General features: G+C 45.8%; 2 protein-coding genes across 6 annotated transcripts in view; both read right to left on the bottom strand.

Annotated features, from left to right (window-relative positions):
* Positions 1-1715: 1715 nt before the first annotated feature.
* Positions 1716-13545, bottom strand: PPP1R15B (protein phosphatase 1 regulatory subunit 15B). Its single transcript, XM_006133079.5, has 2 exons — positions 11641-13545; positions 1716-4801 (listed from the first exon to the last, which is right to left on the bottom strand). The coding sequence occupies exons 1-2, from the start codon at positions 13207-13209 to the stop codon at positions 4589-4591; spliced, it is 1782 nt and encodes a 593-aa protein (XP_006133141.3). The 5' UTR covers positions 13210-13545; the 3' UTR covers positions 1716-4588.
* A 4100-nt stretch (positions 13546-17645) lies between these two features.
* PIK3C2B (phosphatidylinositol-4-phosphate 3-kinase catalytic subunit type 2 beta) overlaps positions 17646-23630 on the bottom strand; it is an 86862-nt gene continuing 80877 nt past the window's right edge. For 4 of the 5 annotated variants that reach the window (XM_075910115.2, XM_089773702.1, XM_075910112.2 and 1 more), the window contains 4 exons: positions 22921-23002; positions 21764-21870; positions 21527-21655; positions 17646-20589 (listed from right to left, as the gene is read on the bottom strand). In XM_075910115.2, coding sequence (XP_075766230.2) covers positions 20401-20589; positions 21527-21655; positions 21764-21870; positions 22921-23002 — 507 coding nt within the window. In that variant the 3' untranslated portion in view covers positions 17646-20400. The remainder of the gene's footprint in view (positions 20590-21526; positions 21656-21763; positions 21871-22920; positions 23003-23630) is intronic. The other variant, XM_075910117.2, reaches the window with a different exon arrangement.

Here is a 23630-nt window from a genome sequence, read left to right as displayed (position 1 = left end):
GGATTAGGTCTCCATTGCACCTAGGCACCCTCTGGATCTGTGCACCTGCTGTTCTGTACCACTTACTACACATTCACAATCTATTACAGCTGGTGAAACATACAGAAATAAGAAAACAAACAACATAGATCAGGGACCTCAAGTTCAATTTACCTTAGGAGGATTTGAGGACTGGCACTGGCCAACCTAGCAGGCCAGTGGGCATTCCTTCTGGCAATGGCTCCAGGAGGGGTCCTTCACGCATTCCCACTCTGCCTGGCTCCTGGCCCCATCTGCTAGCCTGCACGCACCCACCCTCACCTAGTCTTGCCTGATGCCCTCAGGAGATTTAAAACCTGCCAAGGGCCCCTGCCACCACAGTAGGGCTAGAATGACTTCCAGCTGAGCTGATAGCTCTATACCACTAGCACACCCTGTAGCCCGGGGGAGGTGTGTGCAGAGCCACCCTGTCTGTAGGTGTAAGCTGTGAAACTATTAACTGATTTTGTGAAACTAGCTAGAGATCAGCAATGCCAGTTCTCCTGATTTGATCACAAACCTCCTGATACATTTTTTTCCTGCAAAGCCCCAACCACATCCCCATACTGGGATCCCCCACCTCCACCTGGGATAACAAAATGAAACCCACGGGCTTTGCCGCACTGGTTGTAGCAGCCTATTAGCTCAGGTAGCTCCCTGGCCATTGTGGTTCACATTGTGGCAGAGGCAGATAGCAAGCCTTCCAAGACCTTCTACAGTCATGACTATGTGGCTGCTGGGAGCTGTGTGTTCAAATGAGTTTCTCTGCACCCCTGCTCCTCCTTCCCCAGGCCAGCAGCTGCACTGGCCTGCTTAAATAACTTTCAAACTATTTCATAGTATAATAGAACATGGGACAGATTGGGGAAGTGCTCAGGCTACAGATGTCCCGTGGTCTGGGGTTTTGAGACCCCTGATTTAGACAGTGATGCCAGAGAGCAACACGTGGAAAACTTACGTTATTCTAATTGAAAGCAGCATTAGATGTTTAGCCCACGAAACAAAACTATGCTCATGTAATAAATTCCATGAGAGGAGGGGAAAGAACAAGGTTTTTCTGGTTTGTTTTTAAGATCCCAAGATATTTTAATCTCTATGTGTTGTAATAGTGAAATGACTATAAACACTATATATATTTTGACTAGGGAAGTAAGTATACGATATCCAGTATCCACTACAAGGGGAATTTTAGCAGACAATATACTTTCCAAATGGAAATCTGATCAAGATTAAATCCCTACTGTTCCAAAAAGGGGCACAAGACCTTGAGTGCATGTAGCCTAGACCTTAAACTTTGTCTTTGCCAAAAGAGACATTTCAGCTACAGAGGATCCCTTGCCACCAGTTACTAATTTGGAGTGAGGATTGCCAATTTCTCAGTCATTGATACCTTTACATCACTTTGTTTTCCCTAAGCACTCTCCAACCTCCAAACAAATCCACAGCATCTTAGTTTAAGAAATAGCAGCATAAAACTGCTCACATATCTAACAAAACAAGCTTGTTAAGGAAAACAAAGCACTGTATTTCTCCTTTACAACAGTTGTGCATCAAAATTCTATACACAATTAGTTTTTAACTGGCCCACCATTACTGTCTGAAAAAAGTTTACAGTATATATAGATGTCTAGCAGACTCTGATTTGCAGATCATCACCACATACCTCATGTAAAATCCTTCAAAGACAAACAACTTGGCACTATCTTGCAAATATCTTTATTTCAATTTACAGATTAGTTCTGAATAATTTTATTATATACAGAAATATAACTTTAGATATAAAAACCCAACAAATTGGATACAAATTAATATCTGTATAAAGCCAATTTAGAAGGTTGTCAGGCTTCTAACTTTACCTCTCAAATTATATAAAAATAAAATCTGATAATTACAGTTTTGATTTAAAGTTTAATGCTAACAGGTGTTCTTAAAACACAAGACACAACCTTTTACCTACTCCAGATATCTGTTTTAGGGAAAGGAAAGAGAAATTAAGAATAAAATTGGTTTGCTTTTGCTTAAGTGATTTTATCATTTGGGACTGAGTTCAGTGCCAGAATTCCCCTCTTTCCACATGATGGTTTGAAAGGGACAGCAATTTTGTTAGAAATGCTTAACCATGCAGTTATATACCTGAAAGAAAATGATTACTGAGGTCAAGATGATGTAAGGGAAAAGACAGATGCCACCAATGTAGCAGAATCCTTACAAATTGAAAAAAAAAGCTTAAAATTTTAAAAAATGGATAGAATGTTAGTCTAATTTAATTTTACTTGATTGAAGACAATGAAAATCCATTAGCTTCACTTTAGTTCTTTTCTAGTTATTATTGAACCAATATTTGTATTTCTATAATGCTGTCTTTTGCATGATCTCAAAACACAAGTAATAATTAATTCAAACTTCACACAATCATTGAGAGGTGGGGAGCCCTTTCAATTTTACAGGGAAACTGATGCAAAAATGACTTGTCTGAAGCTAGAGGGAGACTGGCAGAACTGGAAAAACTGAACACCGTGTGCTTCAATCACAAGACCACCTCACTGTCACACTATTTGCCTTGCAAGCACTGTAGGAAATATTTTTTAAAGAGTTGTTGCCATTGGATTTTTTTTAAAATCATGGAAGCAGTTCTACTAGCTAACATTTTACATAACCAAATTTTTGGTTTAGATTTGACTCGAGAGCACTTCTTGAATTGCTAAGAAGCTGAAATATTCAAATTCTACCACGAAGGGGATCAGGGGAAGTGTCACTAGGACAGAGTAATTTAAGACAATTTGCAGCAAAAGGCTGGCTCAACAAGAATTAAAACAAAGTTGGTGTCTAGTTTTTGTATAGCCAATTTTACAACCAAACTTTTCAGATAAGGTCTACAATAAAAGGATACCTTTAATTTTACTTGAAGACAGCATTTACTGCCTCTGGGCATTATTCAACTTCATTAAAATAAAGAAAGATTTCTCTTTACTGAAAAGATGTATTCAAGACAATTAGTTTGAGAAAGTCAGGAAGCATTTCTGAAATTGTACATCAAGACAATTATAGCACAAGACCTGGCAGATTTTGAAATTAAGACTAGAAGACTTTGAATCTACAATGTCAAAGCTTTGAATTGCGTGTCAAGGAAATGAATGCCGATAACCTTAGGTGAAGTCTTCACTTAGTGTGTAAACAGCTTTCCTTCACATCAAATGAAGTTACATCTCCTTAATACAGACTACGTCTAAATTATTTGAACATTTTGCTGAGCCAGTTCTATAGCAACTGTACATTGTCACAGAATAAAATAAATGAAGTACACATCAGCTACCGATGTAGTCTGGTTTACACAGATTTTTTTAATAGCCTCATATTTCAAGTTTAATCTGCATCACAACATCTTTGTGTTTGGAAAGAGCCACTCAACATACTTCACTTTTGCCAGCACATTTAGATACTAATTTAAAGGAATAAATAGCTACTGATTGAAATAGTAAGCTTAACTATTTTTCAAGTGGAGACATTAACTGTCAGCTTCCATGTATACAATGTTACACTATCAGCTAATTAAAAAAGTACTGAGGCATGGTGGTTTTAATACTGGTTTTCTGTAAAGAAAGTATGTACTGTACTGGGGTGTAGCTTTAGAGCTTGATAACTTGGCTCAAAACATCAAGAACCTAATGTAAAATTCAACTTTTCACTGTCCTTTGTAGGTCAAATGCCACAAGTTGTCAAAGTGAAAACTAAAGCATAACAGACAGTTGCTTGCCCATGATATAGTCTAGCAGCAGAATGGTCACCTTCAACATCAGCAAATGTATTACATGTTGCACGTACTAATCAGGGTTCAGAGCTTTCCAGAGTTCTGAAACATGAGCCTAGTGCACAACTAGTTTTACTAAGTACCAGGCAAGAATTTTATACTATGAAAATAGTTGAACAAAGACGGTGTCACTTTTCAGCTCTCTTGAAATTCTGCTTTAGATCAAAATATTTAAATACATAATCAAAAGACTTATGTAACAAAGAAAATCTTATAAGGAAAACCGAAATCAAGAAGATGGAGGACTTAATTATAATTACCAAGCAAAATACCAAATTTGTTTTACAGAAATTGGAAAAAGACAATTCAACTGTTGAAACTACATATACAAACTTTAAATCAGAACTGTAATCATTGGGTTTTGAACCCTATAAATATTTCAGACTCTTGTTTTCTCCAAAGTGCAAAAATTCCAACCTAATAAGCCTCCCTTTTCCTTCATATGGCGCAGACAGGCATTTATGGATTGGATTTTACCTCAATAGTTGAATACAATCTACTTTAAAACCAATATAATTATACCACTTATTTTTCAAGTGACCAAGAGATTTGTTTTCTGTTTTCATACCAATTCTGGGCATAATAAGGCATATTTCCTTGGATAAACATTAAATTTTGGAGCAGTATTAAAGTTATGTTTAGCCTCCAGATACAAACCTATACAGTCAGCTGCCAGTTTTAATTTTAAGAGGAAGAAACATCTGAAGATGTTCCTGAGTTTATTACTGAACAGTACAGTCACAGGGCTACCAAATTTGGGGGCTAGAAAACATCAAGGATTTTATAGTATTTTTCCTGAAGTCTATTAAATATCGTCTGTCTATGCTCTATGGTTAAGCAGTATCCAATAGCATCTTCTGTTTCTTGAATTCGTTTCTGGAACCTGCATCCATCCCGTGCAAGTTCTTCCCAGGGTCCTTTGCGGTCTTCCTCACTGCTTATATAATACTCAGTAACTTCTTCAAGGAATGTTACCTGTAAGAGATAAGATATTTATTAAAGCAGAGTTGCTCAATCTTTTGCTTCTGTGGCCCCAACATGCTGAAAAAACTCCAAGGCCCACATGTGCCACAACAGTTTTTCTACATATAGAAGCCAGGACCAGCATTAGGGGTAGAAAGCACGGAAACTGCCCAGGGCCCCATAATATCACAGAGTGCCCCATGAATCTAAGTTGCTCAGGTTTAGGCTTCAGTATTCTTTCCTGGGCCCCAGCAAATCTAATGCCAGCAGTGCTTGGTAGACACCCCAGAATTCAGCTTGTACCTCAGACTCCTGGCTAAGTACTATATTAAAGCACAGGACAATCATTTATACAAAGTGATGTTCTTCGTAATCAGCATTTGCAGTTACTGCTACCATGTTTTGTCATGATAGCTCTCAAGAGCTATTCCAAAATATCTGATGTAAACATAATTCAGTATTGACTGGCTTGTGTGAAGTGTAGGTTTCTGCCCTAACATTTAACTATGACAATAAAAAATTGTAACATGCCTGTCTTTACATGGGTGTATACTAGTGTATCTTTGCCCGGGTAAAAACAAGAGAATTTAGTTCCTGATGTTCAAGTTGTGTACTGTTCTGAATAGAGATGTAAGCTACTAGACAACTACTGATAAGCAAATGAGAGGGAGGTGGAGGGAAGGGGAGCACAAGCCGGTGCTGGGGGGAGCCAGCTTAAAAGCCGGTGCCCCCACCACCACCTCTGCAGGGGGCAGAGAGCAACAGCACGAGCAGGGATTGAAACAGTCCTGGGCTGGTCCCACGGCTGCTCCTCTCCCTTTGAAATGTACAGGAGCCATTGTACATTTCAATGGGAGAGGCACAGCGGGAAATTCCATCGACTACTTGATGAGCTGATCAATCAAAATTTAACATCCTTAGTTCTGAATAGACTGTATGGATGCTACAGTGAAATAAAAATCTCCACATCAATGTGTGTAAAGAGGATGTTGTAAAAGTTTTAAAAGTTAATTAAATGGCACTCAGAACTACATGGCTGGAACAGCATGGATCAGTCATTTAGGACTGACAGCAAATTCAGTATGTGTATTTAAATACCATGTACAGAGCTATGAAACTGTAGTGGTATTTTCAAATGCCACAACTCTAAGCTTCATGCTACAGCAAATAAGCAGCTTTTTAAACTTACGAGCAAACCTTTGGCAAGCATGCTGGTAAAACAGAGGCAGTATCCTCTCCTATAATGGTCATATGACATTTTCATTATATTTTAAAACAAACAAAATCACAATATTCTCTTATCACCTGTCCTAGCATAATGCTGCTCTAAAGATTTGATTGTACAGGTTGAATCTCTCTAAACTGGAACACTCTGGCCCCACAACAAAACCATAAATGCTTCTGGACCAGGGAGTTCCAGCGGAGGGCTGGTGGCTGGAGGCTCTGTGGGAACGCAGGGCAGCTGGGCTGCCAGGTTGCAGGGGGTGTGGCCAGGGCCATGGTTGGGAGACCAGAAGAATCCATTATTAAAGTCCAGCAAAATCCATCATTCAGGATCAGTCAGATTCTGAGGGTGCTGAACGAGAGAGGTCTAACCTGTATTATCCCTTTCAACTACTGAACTTTAAACTCAACATACAGTATCTAATTATGTGCCTCCAAATAAATTGCAGTCTTTCAGATGTAATTTAAAACTGAAATCCTAACTACATGTTGTTAAAGATCTCAATGTTCAGAACAGAGTTGTTAATTTGTTTCTTGGGAACATTCCACTGTGGCCCTAGTTAACACTACAAACTTAAGTATAACTACTAGGGATGCTAAAACACATTTAAGTAACCAACCATGTAACTGCTGAAGCTCCAGGAGGCTCCGTGGGGCAAAAGAGTGGGGGAGAAGACCAATAGCTTGCGCATAACCACGAAAATTAACCAATGAGCCCAGACTCATCGGTTAACCATATACACAGCTATACTTTCACATTTCAGTATCTACATCACTCTCACCTCCAAGCAAAGCAATTATACCAACCTACCTCACAATGTAGACAGCATTACGTCGATAGAAGGACTTCTCCAATGGACATTACTGCCTCTCAGATAGGTGTAGTACATATTAGGGATGTAAGTCTGGTTGGTTAAATGATTAACCACTAAACAAAAGCTTAGTAGTTAATGCTAGGGTTGTAAGCGGTTAGCTGACTATCCATATAAGCATTGCTTACTGGGTAGTCAAGCAGGCACTCGACTAGTTGCTTCCCCCTAGCCTTTGCTGCTTCTATCAGAGAGAGAAAGCAACGGGGTTGGGGGGTAGGAGCTGGTACTAGGGAGGAAACCGGCTTAAAAGCCAGTTCTCCCCAGCATCATCTCTACAGGTAGGGCAGAGGAGGCAGAGGCATAGCAGGGGAACTGAGTGAGAGCTAGGAATCAGCTGTCCCGGCTCACGCCTGGTCCCAGACACTGCACCTCTGCTTTTTAAATGTATTAAGAGCTGCCAGGCTCTTAATACAGGCAGTCCCCGAGTTACACGGATCCGACTTACGGATCCTGGGCTGTCCCGCTGCGGGCGTGCTCCGCGGCTTTGCTCCCTGTCTCCCTGGTCAGCAGACCAGGGAGAGGGAGCAAAGCCGTGGAGGACGCGGGCAGTCCCGCCACCCGCGTCTCCCTGGTCTGCTGGGGGGGGGGGGGTGCAGCTAGTGCCCCCCCTACCCCCCCGCAGCAGACCAGGCTTTTCTTGCCTACGCCTGGGGTAGAGCAGCTGGGGCGCTGCCGGGTTGGTCCTCGGCGCTACTGTACCAACCCAGCAGCACCCCAGCTGCTCTGCCCCAGGCATCCCTAAGTCAGCCGCTGCTGAAACTGACCAGGGGCTGACTACAGGAAGCCCGAGGCAGAGTTGCTCTGCCCCGGGCTTCCTGGAATCAGCCGCTGATCAGTTTCAGCAGCAGCTGACTTGGGGACGCCTGGGTTTCTTAACTTACATATGGATTCAAGTCAGAACTGGCATCCAGATTCAGCTGCTGCTGAAACTGATCAGTTTCAACAGCGGCTGACGCCAGTTCCGACTTACATACAGATTCAACTTAAGAACAAACCTACAGTCCCTATCTTGTACGTAACCCGGGGACTGCCTGTACATTAAAAAAAAACAGATGCACAGTGTCTGGGACTAGGCGTGAGCCAGGACAGCTGATTCCCAGCTCGCACACAGTCCCACGCTGCGCCTCTTCCTTTTAAATGTATTAACAGCCTGGCAGCTCTTAATATATTTCCAAGGCAAAACCGCAGTGAGGTTAGCTCTGCAGTTTCCCCCCTTATCAACTAATTGAACAGTTGATGGAAATTCCATTGACTACTCAACGGATTAAACGCAATTTAACATCCCTAGTTAATGCTACTGACTACATGTATTCCCCTCCCCCTCTCCCCATGGCTCTGCCAGTAAATTTTTTAGAGGGCTGGCCAGCACATCCTGGGAGCTACCCCCACTGCAGCTCTACAATACTTTCCTTGCAGAGCTGCAGCAGGGTAGCTCTCGAGACCGGTGTGAGCCAGGGCAGACCCAGGCTGCTTGCCTGCCAGCTCCTAAAATACTTTTAATGCAGAGCCATAGCAGGGATAGTTGCAGACCCATCAGAAGCCAGGACTGATTGCTTGCAGTGCTAACCCTAACCCTTATTGACTAATTGTGTACTCAATTTTTTTGTCAACTACACAATTAACAAATTACATGCTTCTTAACATCCATAATACTAGAGATAGTGTAACCATATCAATTATTATTGGTTACATGACTATTCGACAGTACCCAAGGGTGGGGGCCTGCAGTCAGTGCCCTCCAGCCCCACACCTGGGGAGCCCCCTATCATTCCAGGGGAGGGGAGAGGCGGGAGAGAATCCGAGCTCCCCAGACAGAGGCCATGCCAGCATCCCACGGAGCAGCCTCTGTCTCCAGCAAGCCTGGGCCTGTTACGAACAGAGGCTGCTTCGCAGCAGCCTCCCCTGCCCTCCCGCCTCCATGGGTACTGTGGCACAGCAGATCTATGGAGGTGGTGGCACAGCAGATCTATGGAGCCTGGACATGAGAGGAGCCAGCTTAAAAGTTGGCTCCCCACACATATTGACTCCCCCACCCCACACTGCAGCCTGTGATAACTGCCTACATTTTTTTTTTTTTACATCTTAAAGTTACATACTTTGTACCATGAATAGCCATCAGTGGCTATCACCAGCATAGCTACATTAGGGAGTTATCCCAATGAAAGCAGGCAATATATACTAGTGTATAGGGATACTAGTGTAGCTTATCCATGCTGAAAAAAGTAAAGCACACAGCTGCAACTTGGCCTGTCTACACTAGATATTTACTCTGGCATAGCCCCTCCAATAATGCCCAAGGTTGAAATCCCTCCTGTGCACAATTGTAGTTTTACACTTCCTGAAGACTTCGAGGAGGTTTCAGTTTTCCCTATAACTCCAGTCTTACACCTATGTGAACTTTGAGCACTGGCAAGTGAATAAGATAAAGTAGCAGATTACTGGGTTATTTATCAAACGGATCATACAGGATCTGATCAGAAAGTGCCACTTAGTCTTAAAATTAGTCCAGAAAATCAGTTTAAGCTTTAATTCCCCATTGGAAGTCAGGTCCTTCAATTAATTCAATCTACTTTGTTAATACATACCCTGTTGCCCTATAAATTAAAGGTTTTATAAACTTTTACAACATTGTGTTCATTTTTCTGTTGAATTATTCAAGTTGATGTAAACAATAGTGTCTTGACTAAGGATCACTTTTAAGCAATCTTTGGGTAATAGATCAGCCATACCTAATTAAATATCTGCTTTCAAATAAACTGGATGGTTACATCAGCCTGCCCCTTTGTGGCCTACTAATTTCATCCCTTTTACATCAGTCTATTACACCCTCTTGGGTACAATTACCAACTTTTGTAATATCAACCTAGATATTGCATACAGTTCATTGTTCATTCACAGTGTTATTCAGACAGATTATACAAAGGGTTTTTTAATTGTTTGGAAATTACTGCAACTAAATTACCCCTGCAAACAAGTGCAATAGGTAGGTTGGCCTAAAAAAATTCAAGTTTCATGAAAGAATAAGTATATGAACCTTTATATATGTGCATCAAGTGTCTCTATTTTTATGGCTTGTTATAGGCTTTCTAAAGTATAATCCACAAAGAGAAAGTAAATATCTACTTGGAGTTCTCACACAGTGAGCTGATACTGAACTAAAAGTTACTACTATATAAAAACATTCCAGTTGTAATTTGCACGAGCTATTTTGTGTGTGTGTGTCTGTGTGCGCACTATTACTATACTATTTAGTTTTAAAACTAAAACCTTTCCAGTTATGGAATCTGATCTTTATCTGACACGTTGTCTATTATAAAGTGTTAGGTACACTTTCAACATTACATAGTGAACTTTGAACCAAACAGATGTTTCTAAAAAAGAAAGTCACATTTCAAAATTTTTAATTTTCATCACTGTTTCCACAAAAGAGAGAAAAGTCATTCAGTGTTAAATTTGTATTTGCTGTAATACAGCTAAATTTTTATAAATGCAGTTGTTTCATGTAAGTTCCAAATGATAGAGGGATTTTACAACAAAATCCCAGCAGAGCCAGGCTACTGACATACACACTTGTATCTCAAATGACTGTAGGGAAGTTCATCTACCCAGCAATTCACCAGTGCTTGTTCCAGGTCAGCTCACAAGCTGTAAGTCGTTAAATAGCTATGTAAGGATTCAGGCTGAGATATGAGCCTGAGCTTTTGGATCCCTAGATGAGATACATCCCACAAGCTAAGAGTCAGCTGACAGGGATCAGACACAGGCCTACCTTTATTTTCATATTGGCATACCATTAGGGTCTCTTTTTTGAGCTATGGTTCAGAAAAATATGAAGGCTAACAACCTAGATATTTCTTTAGAAAGTAGAGACAAGACTCTACCTAATTAGAGAGCATACAAATTTTCTATCCCAGTACCATGAATAGGTGGAGTCAATAACATCTACAGAAAACTACCAACTTCAGGCTGTCATCTCCCAGCAAGTTTGCTATTGTAAAAATGTTACTGGAAGGGGAACAAGAATAGAAAGTGTGCCTGTTCAGTGTCAGAATACAGAGAGAGCAAGGAAACCCTGTTTTAAAATGTTAAATACCGCAACTCAAGAGGATTATAGACAAAATTTTGCTAAATCACATCATACCATCACTGTTCCCATTATATCAAAAACTTGATGTATACTTAACAACTAGCATCTAAGCTTGCCCAAGGGAGGGAACCATCTCTTTGCTATGGATAAGTCCTGCCCAGCACTGACTTCAAAGAGCCAGGATTTTTCCTTGTGCCTTCACCTATTGTCCCTAAGCAATGGAGCCCTAATTCTGAGGTCCCCAAGCACTACAGTATAACCTCAAAGTTATAAACACCAGAATTACAAATTTACTGGTCTCCACACTCCTCATTTGAAACCAGAAGCCCACGATCAGTCATCAGCATAGACTAAAAAAGCATATGCAGTACAGTACTGCATTAAACATAAGCTGCTAACAAAATAAAGGGAAAGTTTAAAAAGATACGACAAGAAATATGTTTATGCTTGTTTCATTTAAAGTAAGACGATTAAAAGCAGCATTTTTCTTCTGCATAATAAAGTTTCAAAGCCATCATAAGCCCATATTCAGCTGTACACTTTTGAAAGAATATTTTGTTCACTTGCAAACTTTTCAGTTACAAAAAGCCTCTACTTCAGAGGTGTTCATAAATCTGAGGTTCTACTATGCCACAAGTACATCGTAACTACATTAAAATGTAATATACCTTTTTTCTCTTGGTTTTTGCATGTTTCTCTCCAAAAAGAATGCCATGCTGCACTGTGTCTGTGACCCCACAGTTATGGTTCTCCAGCAGCTGAACCTGACAGGTGAATAAGAGATTGCACTGAGAGTTGACAAAACCCAGCCCAGATGCTCCTTCTAAGTCATGCTTCCCTTTCTTTTTTGCAGTTTGAAATGGTGCCTTGAAATTGAAAGGGTTATAGGGATCATTTGAGTTACAGAATGAGTTCCAAAGTTTCAAGTTATCTTCCTCATCTGCACTATTACACTCCCATTCATCATCCTCTCCAGGACTGAGGGCAGGGGAGCCAGGAAGGCTTTCAGCCCATGAAGAATCCTCCTCTACATCTGACTCACCAGCCAGATCCTTCTCTGAATTATTAACAGCAGTCTGAATGGCAGCTGTAAAGTTCTGAGGGTTGTAAGGATCCAAACTGCAGAAGGAATTCCACAGGTGCAGGTTCTCACTATCCTGGCTACCAGAGTCTGAATCCAAGAGGGACCCCTCACTATCAAACCCATCATCATCATCCTCCTCCTCCTCCTCCCAGTCTTCCTCACCCTCTGAGCTTTCCTCATCACTGGAAGTGCCTCTGATAATATAGTCTATGAGTTTGTTAGCACAGACAGGTCTAGATGACAGTGGCAAATCTTGCTGTATATCAGAATCCTCATCTTCAGCCAAGATGGTTCCTCCCTCAGCTGTCCCCTTTTCAGGGCTCCCTACTTCCAGTTGTAGGGGGCTGTCTCCAGCTTGCTCCACTATGCGGTGCTCGGGCAGTTCCTCAGAACCTGTCGGCTGCCGGGCATCATCTTGGCAGTTACCCCTGTGTTGCTGTTCCTCCTCCAAGCTGTGGTAGCCGTGGTCTGACTCAGGTACGGGCAGGCAATTAGTCGCCAGCTGTTGCTGCTGGAGAAACTCCAGACGCTTGGTGCGGAGATGCTGGATTTCCGGGAGCCCCTCCCGGGATGGGGGTCCCCGCCAGCCGTCCGCGGGGAGCTCGGCGCACAGCGGCTGGGGCAGATGGCTCTTGTCCGGGCAGCAGGCTTGGCCGTAGCCGGACCCCGGACTGCCGCCGGGGCCCAGCATGTAGGAGACCAGGTCCACTTGCCGGACGCTGAGCGGGGCCAGGCCGGTCCGCACCAGCCCAGCGGTCCACAGCGGCTGGGCGGGCTCCAGGCTACTCTTCCGCCCCATCTCCGGGACGTCGTCCGGCCAGTGCAGCTCCCCGTCGGCCCAACTCAGCGAGGCGGTGGCCTCGGACAGCAGCAGCAGAGGCGCGGCCTGAGGTCCCCCCGCGGGTGGCTCCCCGGGCGCGGGGCACAGGGCGCTGCTCAGCCCCTGGCCGGGCAGCAGGCGCTGGAGGAGGCCGGGCAGCGGGGAAAGCAGCTGCGAGAAGAGCCGCAGCCAGGAGAAGGGGGCGCTAAGCTGGGGCTGGGCCGCGACGGGAGGAGCCGGGGGGCAGGGGCCGAGCTTCAGCCAGGGGAGCCCGAGCCAGGAGCTGGCCTGGCCGAGCCCGGGGCTCGCCTGCTCCCTCTTCCTCGGCTCCATGGCGGGGGCTCCTCAGCGCTCCCTGCGGCCCGGCCGCTTCTCCGGCGCCGGGATCCAGCTGCTGCCTGCGGAAGCTCCGGTTCTCCTCGCGGCGTGGCGGCCTCCTCTCGGGCAGGGCTCCATAGTGCGGCGGGCCGGCGGTCCCCTCAGGCCAGCGACGGCACCATAGAGCCCAGCCCGGGGACCCGCTCCGGTCCGGCCGGCCGCCCCGACGCGGCGAGCAGAACAAAATGGCGCCGTCGCCGCGAGAGCGACAGTTAAACCGCCCACCCGGCGCGAGACCAACTCTGGCCTGGGAGGCGCGCGCTCGCGGCCAACTCCCATTGACCTGACAGGGCTCAGGCAGTGGCAGCGCAAAAGGGGGCGGGCCCGACCCCCGCAACATCCGGGAAACTGTGTCACCGCCCCCAGGCGGTGATTGGCTCCCGCGGCACGACAACGCCCCCGCCCACCCGAGCCGCGGCACCGCCCGCTCCCTGCCGGAGAATTGCATCAGCCGAGGAGAAAGGGGGAAGAGCGCAGGCGCTACGCAGCCACCGCCCGTCACGCAGGAGGCCTTGCGGAGTCTGTTGCGCTGCAGCGCCCCCTATGGACGCCGTCTGGGAACTGCATCCCTATTGCTGTGTCGTCTCCAGCGCCTCCTGGCTCCGTCCCAGGGACTCCCTCCCCTCTACACTCCAGCTCCCTGTGGTTTTCCTGGGGGGCAGCTTTGCAAGCTGCCTGCTGCCCTGCAGCTTCCTGCACCTCTGCCTAGCTCCACAGCACCCACTTGCGTTGGGGGGGGGGGGGGGCAGCAGGGACATTGAGGCACTGCTGTGGCACTGATCATGCCTGTGCCCAGCCCAGCTTGGCTTCCCCTAGGCGGGCCCTGTCTTACCGGGGTGGGGTTCCCTGCCCTCTTGGGAACCCCACTCAAAAAGCATGGGTCAAGCAAGGTTACTTCCCCTGCAGCCAGTAATGGGGGCTGCAGGTAGCTGATGGTGTAGGCAGGGTCTCCCTAGACACACTCCCTGTGTGTTCTTCTGAGTCTGTTCTAGGTCCTTTGCTACCATCAGGGTCCCTGACCTTCATTCTGGCAGCTACCACTTTGGCTTACCCCTGTACTGCAGGGGCTTCTCCACCAGTAAGCATAGGAGGACATGCTAATTTGAGACTGGAGTTGTAGCAGTTAGATGTAATACTTCACAAAACGCCATCCATTTCTACGGGCCGCCTTATTGCTGCCACCCTGACAGATGTCTGGCAAACCTCATCTGCAATAGAGATCTAGTGTGTCGCTGTAGCTCTGCCGTAGAGAATATTGGAACATTGGCAGTGGCGCTAAACGTTGGTAAGAGTGGCTGCGTACTTGTCCAACAACTTGCAGTGGCCTTGTTCTCATGAAGAGGCAGCCATGCAGTCTGGGAAATGCTGTCTTAGAGTCTGGGGGACAGATTGGTAAACTGAATCTGGAAGAAAAGCAGTAACCATACTCCAGTCTGATTGCAGTGGAGCCAAATCTACTTTGTGCCCTGCAATACATACTTTCCTGCTGGATTTGTTCCTAATTCATCTTACATTTTCCTTTTATTTATCCCACTTCTATTTACACCTTTTGTATCTTGGAATTTGCAGCTCCTCGCAGACATATGAGAACCTCCTACCCAAAGCCCTGTTCTGCAGTTTGGCTGAGCTATATTAATTTAGACTTTGTAGTCTTTTATCTTAAGTCTATTGACTCCTTTATTTTTAGACATGGATAAAAGGCACAGCACAACCATGAAATGAAATAGAAAGTGTGGGGGGAAAAGCATCATGGGGACTGTGGCAAGTACTGTTATCAGCTGGCATAGGGTGAGGCTGCTCTGCAAACAGTGATAAGTGACTGGTAACCATATTTTATCAAAGGTCACACTCACCAACAGGAGGAGAGTGAGTAAGTTGCCAGAAGTCCACCCCACTCACTCATTTGCCCTTTAAGAACATAGCTGGTTAAAGGTAAAAGTGAAGAAATCTTGGAAAGGAGCAAATAAGTTACTGAAGCTTATATAATTGTCTGTTTGGTTTATCATAGCATACTAAGACTGGAACAGGGTGTCTTATGCAAAGCAGGAAATATTGTATACAAGGATAGATGGTGCAATGACACACCAGGAGACTGGTTACAAGGGGCAGAGGTTGCAGATATAAAAAGGCATTTTTTAATAGAAAGAAAGATAGTGACACTGAGATGTCTCCGAGCACGAGGAAGAAATCGGAAGTTAGAAACTGATTGGGTCCATGGAGATCTTTTTCACACGAGAAGATATGCCGTAGAAACGACAAATGGTTATCAGAGACTTAAGGATGAACATAGACTAATTAAAAGTAGTAATGTCCAATTCTTAGCTGGCACTTTTCAGCAGTAGATTGTGTTTTACAAAGGCTATCAGTATTGTTCCCATTTTACAGATGGGAAAACTGAGGCACATAGCAGTTAAATGATTTGCCTGTGGACAGTCAGTGGGCCAGCTCTCTCTAGTCTCAAGGCCACTGATTAAAACAGGGGACTAGATATTAGAATCACTGAGCACTGTTCACCACTACTAATTGTGCTTGCACCATCTTCTGAGGTCCAGTGTAGTCAGCAGTTGACTGCATGTGTGTTCTCTCTGCATGCTGCACTAGATCACACCAGATAGCCCATATGGTAGGCTCCAGTAAAACTGCCCCAAAGATCACAGACTCGATAAAGGCTCTTGAATATTGTAGGATTTCAACTAACTCTGCCTCAGTTTCCCTATTTATAAAACAAAGGACCATACGGATGGCCTTTGTAAAACACAATCTATAGCTTAGGCAAGTTATAAAGCTGTAGTTCCACAGGTGAAAGGTCGTGGAAGTTAGTTCTTATTAGCTCCTCTTTTTAAGCTTCTGGTGCATTTTCAAGGACAGAGCTGACACTACTCAAACGGAATATAGAGTACATGCACCAAGGGAGAGACTGCTCTGCTACCCCTCTGGAAAGAATAATCTCTTTGTTCATCCTCACATAAACACAAAGTTATATTTATATATATACATATTACTGTAATTTGTCCAGTAAAACTCATGCTCCCTGAGATGACGTTTAATTTTTGTCAGAGTGCAAACCAAACAACAGGCAAAGTCCAAAGCTGACACAAAGTACAGGTGGCCAGGAAACAGCCAGTTTGTTTCCTTATTCTCAAATACTATCAGTGAATATCCAGAGCATTAATAATTCTAGTTCATCAGCTGTAGTGTGGGGAGTTGCTAATGTTGAGCAGGGTGTTCACTGAAACTGTACCTGGTAATTAAGAAATTCTACCTTTCAAAATATTCATTCACTAAAGATGAGGCCTTCTGTCACACCAAAGCCAGCATTTAGCTATCTGTAGAGTGGAGAACATCAGTAACCCAGAATCATTGTTTCTTAGCTGGCGGGGGAGAAAGAGACACCCAATTAAACTATTACACTAACATTGTATTCTCTATTTGCTTGGCTTCTTTCAGATCTTCATCTAAGAGCATGCTTCATAATCCACATTGCTGTGTGTTACTCTCCATTTAAACATAGCAATAACCTGTCCAGGTCTTAGATTTAGCCTAAGGTACATGATTAATGTAAACCTTGGCTTTTTTTTTCCAGGCTACCAGACAAATGAAGGTTTAAGGGAGACAGATAGTTTGTGTGAAAGAACATCAGGCCTTGAGCTTCTAAGGTTAATTTACTGTCTTGCTTCCCTCAAAAGGTTAAATCCTTTTGCCACCTCATGCAGTTCACACACTTGCCAGGTACTGTAGCATGCATTCTGCACTGGCATAATAGGACCAGCCAGCTGGTTCCTCTGCATTCCAATTATGTGTGGGAATGCGCTGTAGCTATGAGTGATGAAGAGTTGTAGTTGCAGGTGGTAGTTTTAAGAACCAGGTATGGTATGTTTATAAGGTGGGGTTGCTATAGCAACAGCATTACAGAATAAGAAAGCTGCCTGAGTAAGTGCAGAGGCCTGTGTTGGCCTTTTGCATTCATCCAGCCCATTTCATAGGGATGGGATAGTGTGAGTGAATGCCCAGCTCTAAGGGTATGTCCAGACTACATGCCTCTGGCGACAGTGGAATGTAGATTAGGCTACCCGGCATAGGCAAACAAGCAGGGATTTAAATAATCCCCGCTTCATTAAAATAAACACGGCCGCCATTCTGTGCCGACAATCAGCTGATCCGGCACAGCACGGTAGTCTAGACGTGGCTCAGTCAGCTGGAGAAGCCTTTGCCGACCTGCTCCTGCAAGCCTCGTTTCACGAGGCATGAGGGATCGGTCAGCAAAGGCTTCCCCAGCCGACTGATCCGTGTCTAGACTACCGCGCCGTGCCAGATCAGCTGATCGTCAGCACAGCACGGCGGCCATGTTTATTTTAATGAAGCGGGGATTATTTAAATCCCCGCTTCTTTGCCTATGCCGGGTAGCCTAATTACATGCCTCTATCGCCAGAGGCATGTAGTCTAGACATACCCTAAGTGAGAACGTTTTGTTCCTTCCACCTCTACTCCGTATCCTACCTATGGTTTTCATCTTCTCTTGTAGTATGGTTTCTTCAGAAACATTTTATAGTTTGATTTAGTGCTAGTGAGCACTGGCTTGACAACTAGAGGGACTGGAGTCCTCTATGAAAGAGCAAACTGCCATAGGGCAAGATCTCCGCTCTAGGCCCCCTCAGAACACCTCAGCCCTGACTTAGAGGGATGAAATTCAGTTCCTGGCCTCATTGCTGAGAATGCAAGCAAGAGAGCCTCTACAACAATGGCAGTTTTGCAATAAAGACATCTCCCTACCAGACAGTGGCTTGAGACCCACCCAAATCCTCTCACAAAGGAAAGGAAGTAGGCAGCAATTGGTCTCTAGTTCCACTCACAATTGACATTGTTAGATTTTGATGTCACAGAGGCAAAAAGGCACCAACTCTCATTCCCATTCTCGAGCACATCCCAGAAGCACAGAGATATCTGTCTGTTCTTATCCGGGCGGCAGCCATTGTCTCACCAAGCAGCAGCTTTACCGGTTTGATTGGGGAATGCAGAAATTGCAGCCCAAGCAGCAGATCCACTCTTGTGACACTGGCCTTGGGGATTCACGACGGCACAGATTCTTCCCTTGCATTTCATTTCCTTTTATTTTATTTTAATGCCACCATTTTACAACTGAGCGAGATACAGGTATCTAAAAAAGGTGCCTCTCCAGGAGTCCGAACTACATCCCGACACAGAGTCATAGGGGGTAGAGCGTTGACTGAAGAACTTGGCTAAGTTTGAAAACATTTCCTGAGTGCACCTCTCTCAAACCCACCTGCGGGCAGGTTCAGAGATGCCACTCTTCGATGCACCTGCAACTAATGGACGGCATGTCAGGGAGGAGGGAATCCATTCCTCACGCCCAGCTTATTAAAACCCAGTCACCTACTAGATACAATATTTAAAACTTTTAATATAAAGGTAAGTTCATATTCTCGATCCTGAGAAACATTTTGTCTGTTTACGGAGTTCTCACTGTAAACAAAGCACCACTGATACCTTGGGGGGGGGGGGGAAGAGGAGGAAAAAAAGGAGGAAGACAGCTTCTTGGAGAGTGGGGGGTAATCATCTCTGCATCTCTTGATCTCTGCAGTTTAGGGCAATGCTATCATCCTGCCTGCCCTGTGGACAGAGCCCTCAATCCTGCTCTCCCTTGTTTGACGCCAAGTGGAAATTGGCATCTTTAAAATAATTTTTCAAAGGGGAAATTGACTCTTTAAAAACGAAAAAAAGGTATTTCCTTTCCCCTCCACATGGATGTACACAACTGGAAAGTAACAAAAACAAACAAAAAATCCTATCTTCTGCAAATGTTTCTCCCCAGTAGGCTGATGAGAGGAAGAGCATAGTCCCTCTGCTCTTTGCATGACCACCAATGGCTCCTGCTCCCCCACATACCCAGAGTGGAGAAGTCTCAGTAGAAATGACATCGGGATTCAATTCCAGCTCAATTCTTTAGCTTGTCAGTGAGCAAGCCCAGCCCTTCCACAGGGGCAGACTGACATTCCACAAGCTCCCCCCATTTGGTACCAGAGGGTGGAGCACCGAGTGACCAGCTCTTGCATGTGGAATCTCAAGCTCTAAGGAGAAATTTCTAGAAATCGCCCGAAAGATGGATATGATCATCTCCTGCTTTTGAGATTTGACTGCCCCTCCTTCTAAGGCTTAGCTCAGCCCCCTCACATGGTCTCTGCGGCTGCTTCTCTTTTGCGACAACTCAATCCAGTGAGCAGGAGAGGGGGGAGAAAGAAAAAAAAAAAACAATCTAAGGACAGTGAAGTATGGTAAAAATCGTGCTTCTAAATACCGAACATTGCCACAAGGCCAGAGTCCCAGGCCTTGGGGAGTTAGGGAGAGCACAGCTGGAAGCAAAGTGAATACTGCTGGAATTTTCCCAGGTGGAAGGGGAGATAACCCACCTGGCAGTCATTCCCCGGGAACACGATTCACACACTCAAAAGCCCTCTGGCAGGAATCCAGAACAGAAGGCTCTACACACGTACAAATTATACAGCTCTCCTTTGGAAGCAAATTCTCTGAGATGGACAGAGGAGGCAGCTTGGATCCTAGCACATTCCCTCCTAACCTAGAGACAAGGAGGGTATTATCCACGGCTCATGCCCCCCCTTCCCAAGAAGTTCCTATGGAAACAAACTCTCTAGGGAGAGTCCAATAAGAATCATACTGATGATGTATCTCTCCTCCCTCCCTACCCACAAGTCTCTTCTCATCAAGGCCTCATGTCCCATCTGGACACAAATTACTTTTCATTATTTTTTAAAAATAAAAATCTCAAAAGAAATAAAAAGTATCCCCATTATTCCCCTTCCCTCCCTCATTGTTGCTCCCTTGACACAAGGTAAACTTAAAAAAAAAATTCTACTGCAGCCTTTTCAAGTCACAATAGGATTTCCTATTGTGATGCTGAGTTCCTGGTCTCTACAGGGAGAAATGGAAACCCCTCCCCCCAGCTTCCCAAATGAACTTCTTGATCCACAGAGAGCACGCTCTTCTGGCTCCCACTTGCAGACAACAAAATCCATCTGGATCCAGGATACAACTCCTGGGACTCGCACCCATTCTCACGGCCCCGCAGGGCTGGTGTGGTTCCAAAAACGTCACCGCCACTGGCTGCTCTCCTCACATGGTCCCTTGGCTCCTGGAGCCCAGCTCAAACCAGCCCATTTTCTCTTGGGTCAGGTCCAGATCCCGGAGCTTAATGCAGACCTCCCCAAGCAGGATGTTCTCCCAGAAGCTTTCCTCGCTGAGGATGCTCAGGCGTAGTTCCCGCTGCTGAAGGTCTCCTTTGGGAATCCCGTCATAGACGAGCTGCAAGACAGAGAATGGGGAAGGCCCTTATGGGTCAGAAGGCAGCCCGGAGAAGGAAGCTCTCTGTTACAGAATGGGAGAATCTGTACTGAGGTCTCATTTCTGTGCCTCAGACACACTCCGGAGCAGTGGAGGGCAACCCGTGGTCTGAGGGCCACATGCAGCCCATCGGGGTTCTACATGTGGCCCACAAGACATTTTTGTTCACCGTTGCCCATGCGCAAGGTTGCCGGATTCTACTGTCTGCGTCATTTATTTCCTACCTGAATTACTAAAGTAATATTTACGTCAAGACAGCGCACACGCAGTGAGGTGCGTGCTGATTGCACACAACACTGATGGTGAGGGCCTGTGTGCTCCCTCCACAGCCAATCAAAGCGCTACCCCACCAATTCTAGGCACATTTAGTAAAACTACTCTATCACGGGGGGCTGTCTTGGTTATGACAATCTTGCCGCTCATGGAGCGGAAGGAGGGCCACTCATGCGGCCCCCTCACTAGCCTCGGTTGACCATTGCTGCTCTGGAGGGAGAATAGAGTTTAGTCTCCATGAGCCATTCAGTGATTGGCCTCTAAACTGGTCTGAGAGGTCAGCTCATTGGGGAAGTTGCCGAACGTTCCTCAGACAGCAGAGATACTTGGTCCAACCAGACTCAAGCAATCCAGCTAGTGCCCTGGTGGTGGCCGGTAATTGGATTCCACCCCCATCCTCAGAAGAGCTTAAAGATTCACTTAGATGGCCCTAGATATAACCAACCCCATCCCAGCTGAATGCTCTTTCCATCGGCCCTACAAGGCTTTAGATTGGCCCTGTCCACAGTCCTCTGCTCTAGCCACTGGACCAATCAACCCTTTATGAAGCCAGTAACGTCCAAGGCCTGGCAAGTGGCCTGCAGCACCATACCCAGCCCGCAGAGCAAAGGGAATCTTACGGTACCATTTCATTGTAAGTGGGGTTGCAGGTTTTCCGAGCCACTTTGGTTTTTCTCTTGGTGGTTTTTTGGGGGTCAGGCAAGAGATAGATCTTGACGTAAGGGTCGGGGTCATTCCCGTCCTGGAGGGGCTGCTACAAGAGGGAGAGAACAAAACAAACCCCCAGTCACTTCTGCAGCAGCAGGACATGGAGGGAGCCTGTGCAGCAGCCACAGCTGCAGGTGGGATACAAGGAACCTACCAGGCCTCGGATGTGCATCACCATGATGAAGAGCTTGTTGTTTTTGTACGAGATGGAGAGTTTCACCTCCCCTCCCACCTTCCCGATGGGCCGAGACCAGGTGGCATCTGGAAAAAGACAGAGGACAGCACAGAACTGGGGGTGAGCTGTAGACACCCGCATTGGCCAGAAACCAGCAAGGACACAGAGGGTACGTCTAGACTACAGGTTTTTTTTTGAAAGGGGATATGCAAATTAGTGCCAAATTTGCGTATCTTCTTCCGATCGCTTTTTTAAAAGCGGGTTTTTCAAAAGTTAAAGAAGTCTGGATGCGTTTTTTTCAGAAAACAAACAAACCCTTTTTTGGAAAAAATTGTTCTTCCTAAAAAAAGGAGATTTACGTGGTTTTTCAAAAAAACCGCGTACAGACTACTTTCACTTTCAAAAAACGCGCTTTCGAAAAAGCAGTTGGAAGATATACAAATTAACACCGAATTTGCATATCTCCTTTCGAAAAAGAAACATAGTCTAGATGTACCCAGAGGTGCGGCAGAATTCTAAGCATGTAAGACCTTCAGTGGAGTCCCCTGGGGAGACTGTTTTTCCCTTATAGACTCATAGACTTTCAGGTCAGAAGGGACCATTATGATCATCTAGTCCAGTGGTCCCCAACGTTTTGGGGCTGCCGGGAGCCTGGGGGCGGGGCCAGGGCCAGGGCTGGCGTGGCGCCCCCGGGGGCAGGGTCAAGGCCGGCACTGGAGCCAGCAAGGGGGGGCGGGGCCAAGGCCGGGGCCAGCGCTGGGGCCAGGACACGCGCGGCGGGGCCGGGACTGGCCATGCATCCGGGGCTGGCACCTGCCGCACGCCCAGGAGCGGGGCCAGCCCAGAGTGCTCCGCGGGCGCATGTAAAGGGCCCAGCGGGCGCCATGGCGCCCGCGGGCACCGGGTTGGGGACCACGGATCTAGTCTGACCCCCTGCACAGTGCAACCGCTTATGTAACCACTACTTTGATTCTCATTCTCCTGCACCATCAAGGGGGGCAAGGATGGAATCTACCGCTCTGGTTTAGTACAGCACAACACTGATCCACTGCAAGGAAGTGTTACACCTTCATTTTGACACACCCAGTACTGGCCACTATGCCAGAGCAGATGGACCATCTACGATGTAGTGATACCTGCGGGCTTTGGAGCTGGATTGGTGCCTGCAGCCTTCTCATCCCGTGGGAGGGGGTAGAAGAACGTATACACAAGGTCACACTGCAAAGCAAGAAGAGCACACATCGGACTTGATATCACACAGTAGAGGTAACAGGCTCTCTTGTCTCCATCTGTAGGCATGCCCTGCACACTTCAAAGCAAGAGATGCCACTCCACATCAGTTATTCATACAGCACCTTCCACCCTCGAGAATCCCAAGCTAGAGGAACCACTCACCACTTTGATGGCATCCCTGATCTTTCAAACTGGAATTAAGATTTACAACCAGTGTTCCCAGTAAGCTGTGCGCTTGTGCAGCTCCTCAGGAGAGATTCAAATGCCGCTCAGCTGATTAGCAGAGCGCCCACAGCTAGGTTTTGTTTCTACTGGTGGTGCACACTCACACATGCTGTGATGCACATAAAATTATTCCACGCATGGATGGAAAAGATGAGGGGGAACGTTGCTCCCAGGACTGAAATCCATGTTCCTGTCCCCATTTTACAGATAAGGAAACTGAGGCGCAGAGCTATGACTTGCCCACTTCTCACTAACAGAGTCTGGAAAAAGGTCCAGGACTCCTGTCCCTTAGTCACTTGCTCTACTCACTAGATAACACTCCCTCCTAGAACTTATCCATAATGCTGTATGTTCCAGACCCCTTCTCCACCGTGGACTGAGAGGCACT

The sequence above is a fragment of the Pelodiscus sinensis genome, chromosome 27, assembly GCF_052426305.1.
Source record: "Pelodiscus sinensis isolate ZL-2025 chromosome 27, ASM5242630v1, whole genome shotgun sequence".
NCBI classification, from domain to species: domain Eukaryota; kingdom Metazoa; phylum Chordata; order Testudines; family Trionychidae; genus Pelodiscus; species Pelodiscus sinensis.
Note: the sequence above shows the minus strand (reverse complement) of the source record. Positions and strands in the feature narration are given on the sequence as shown.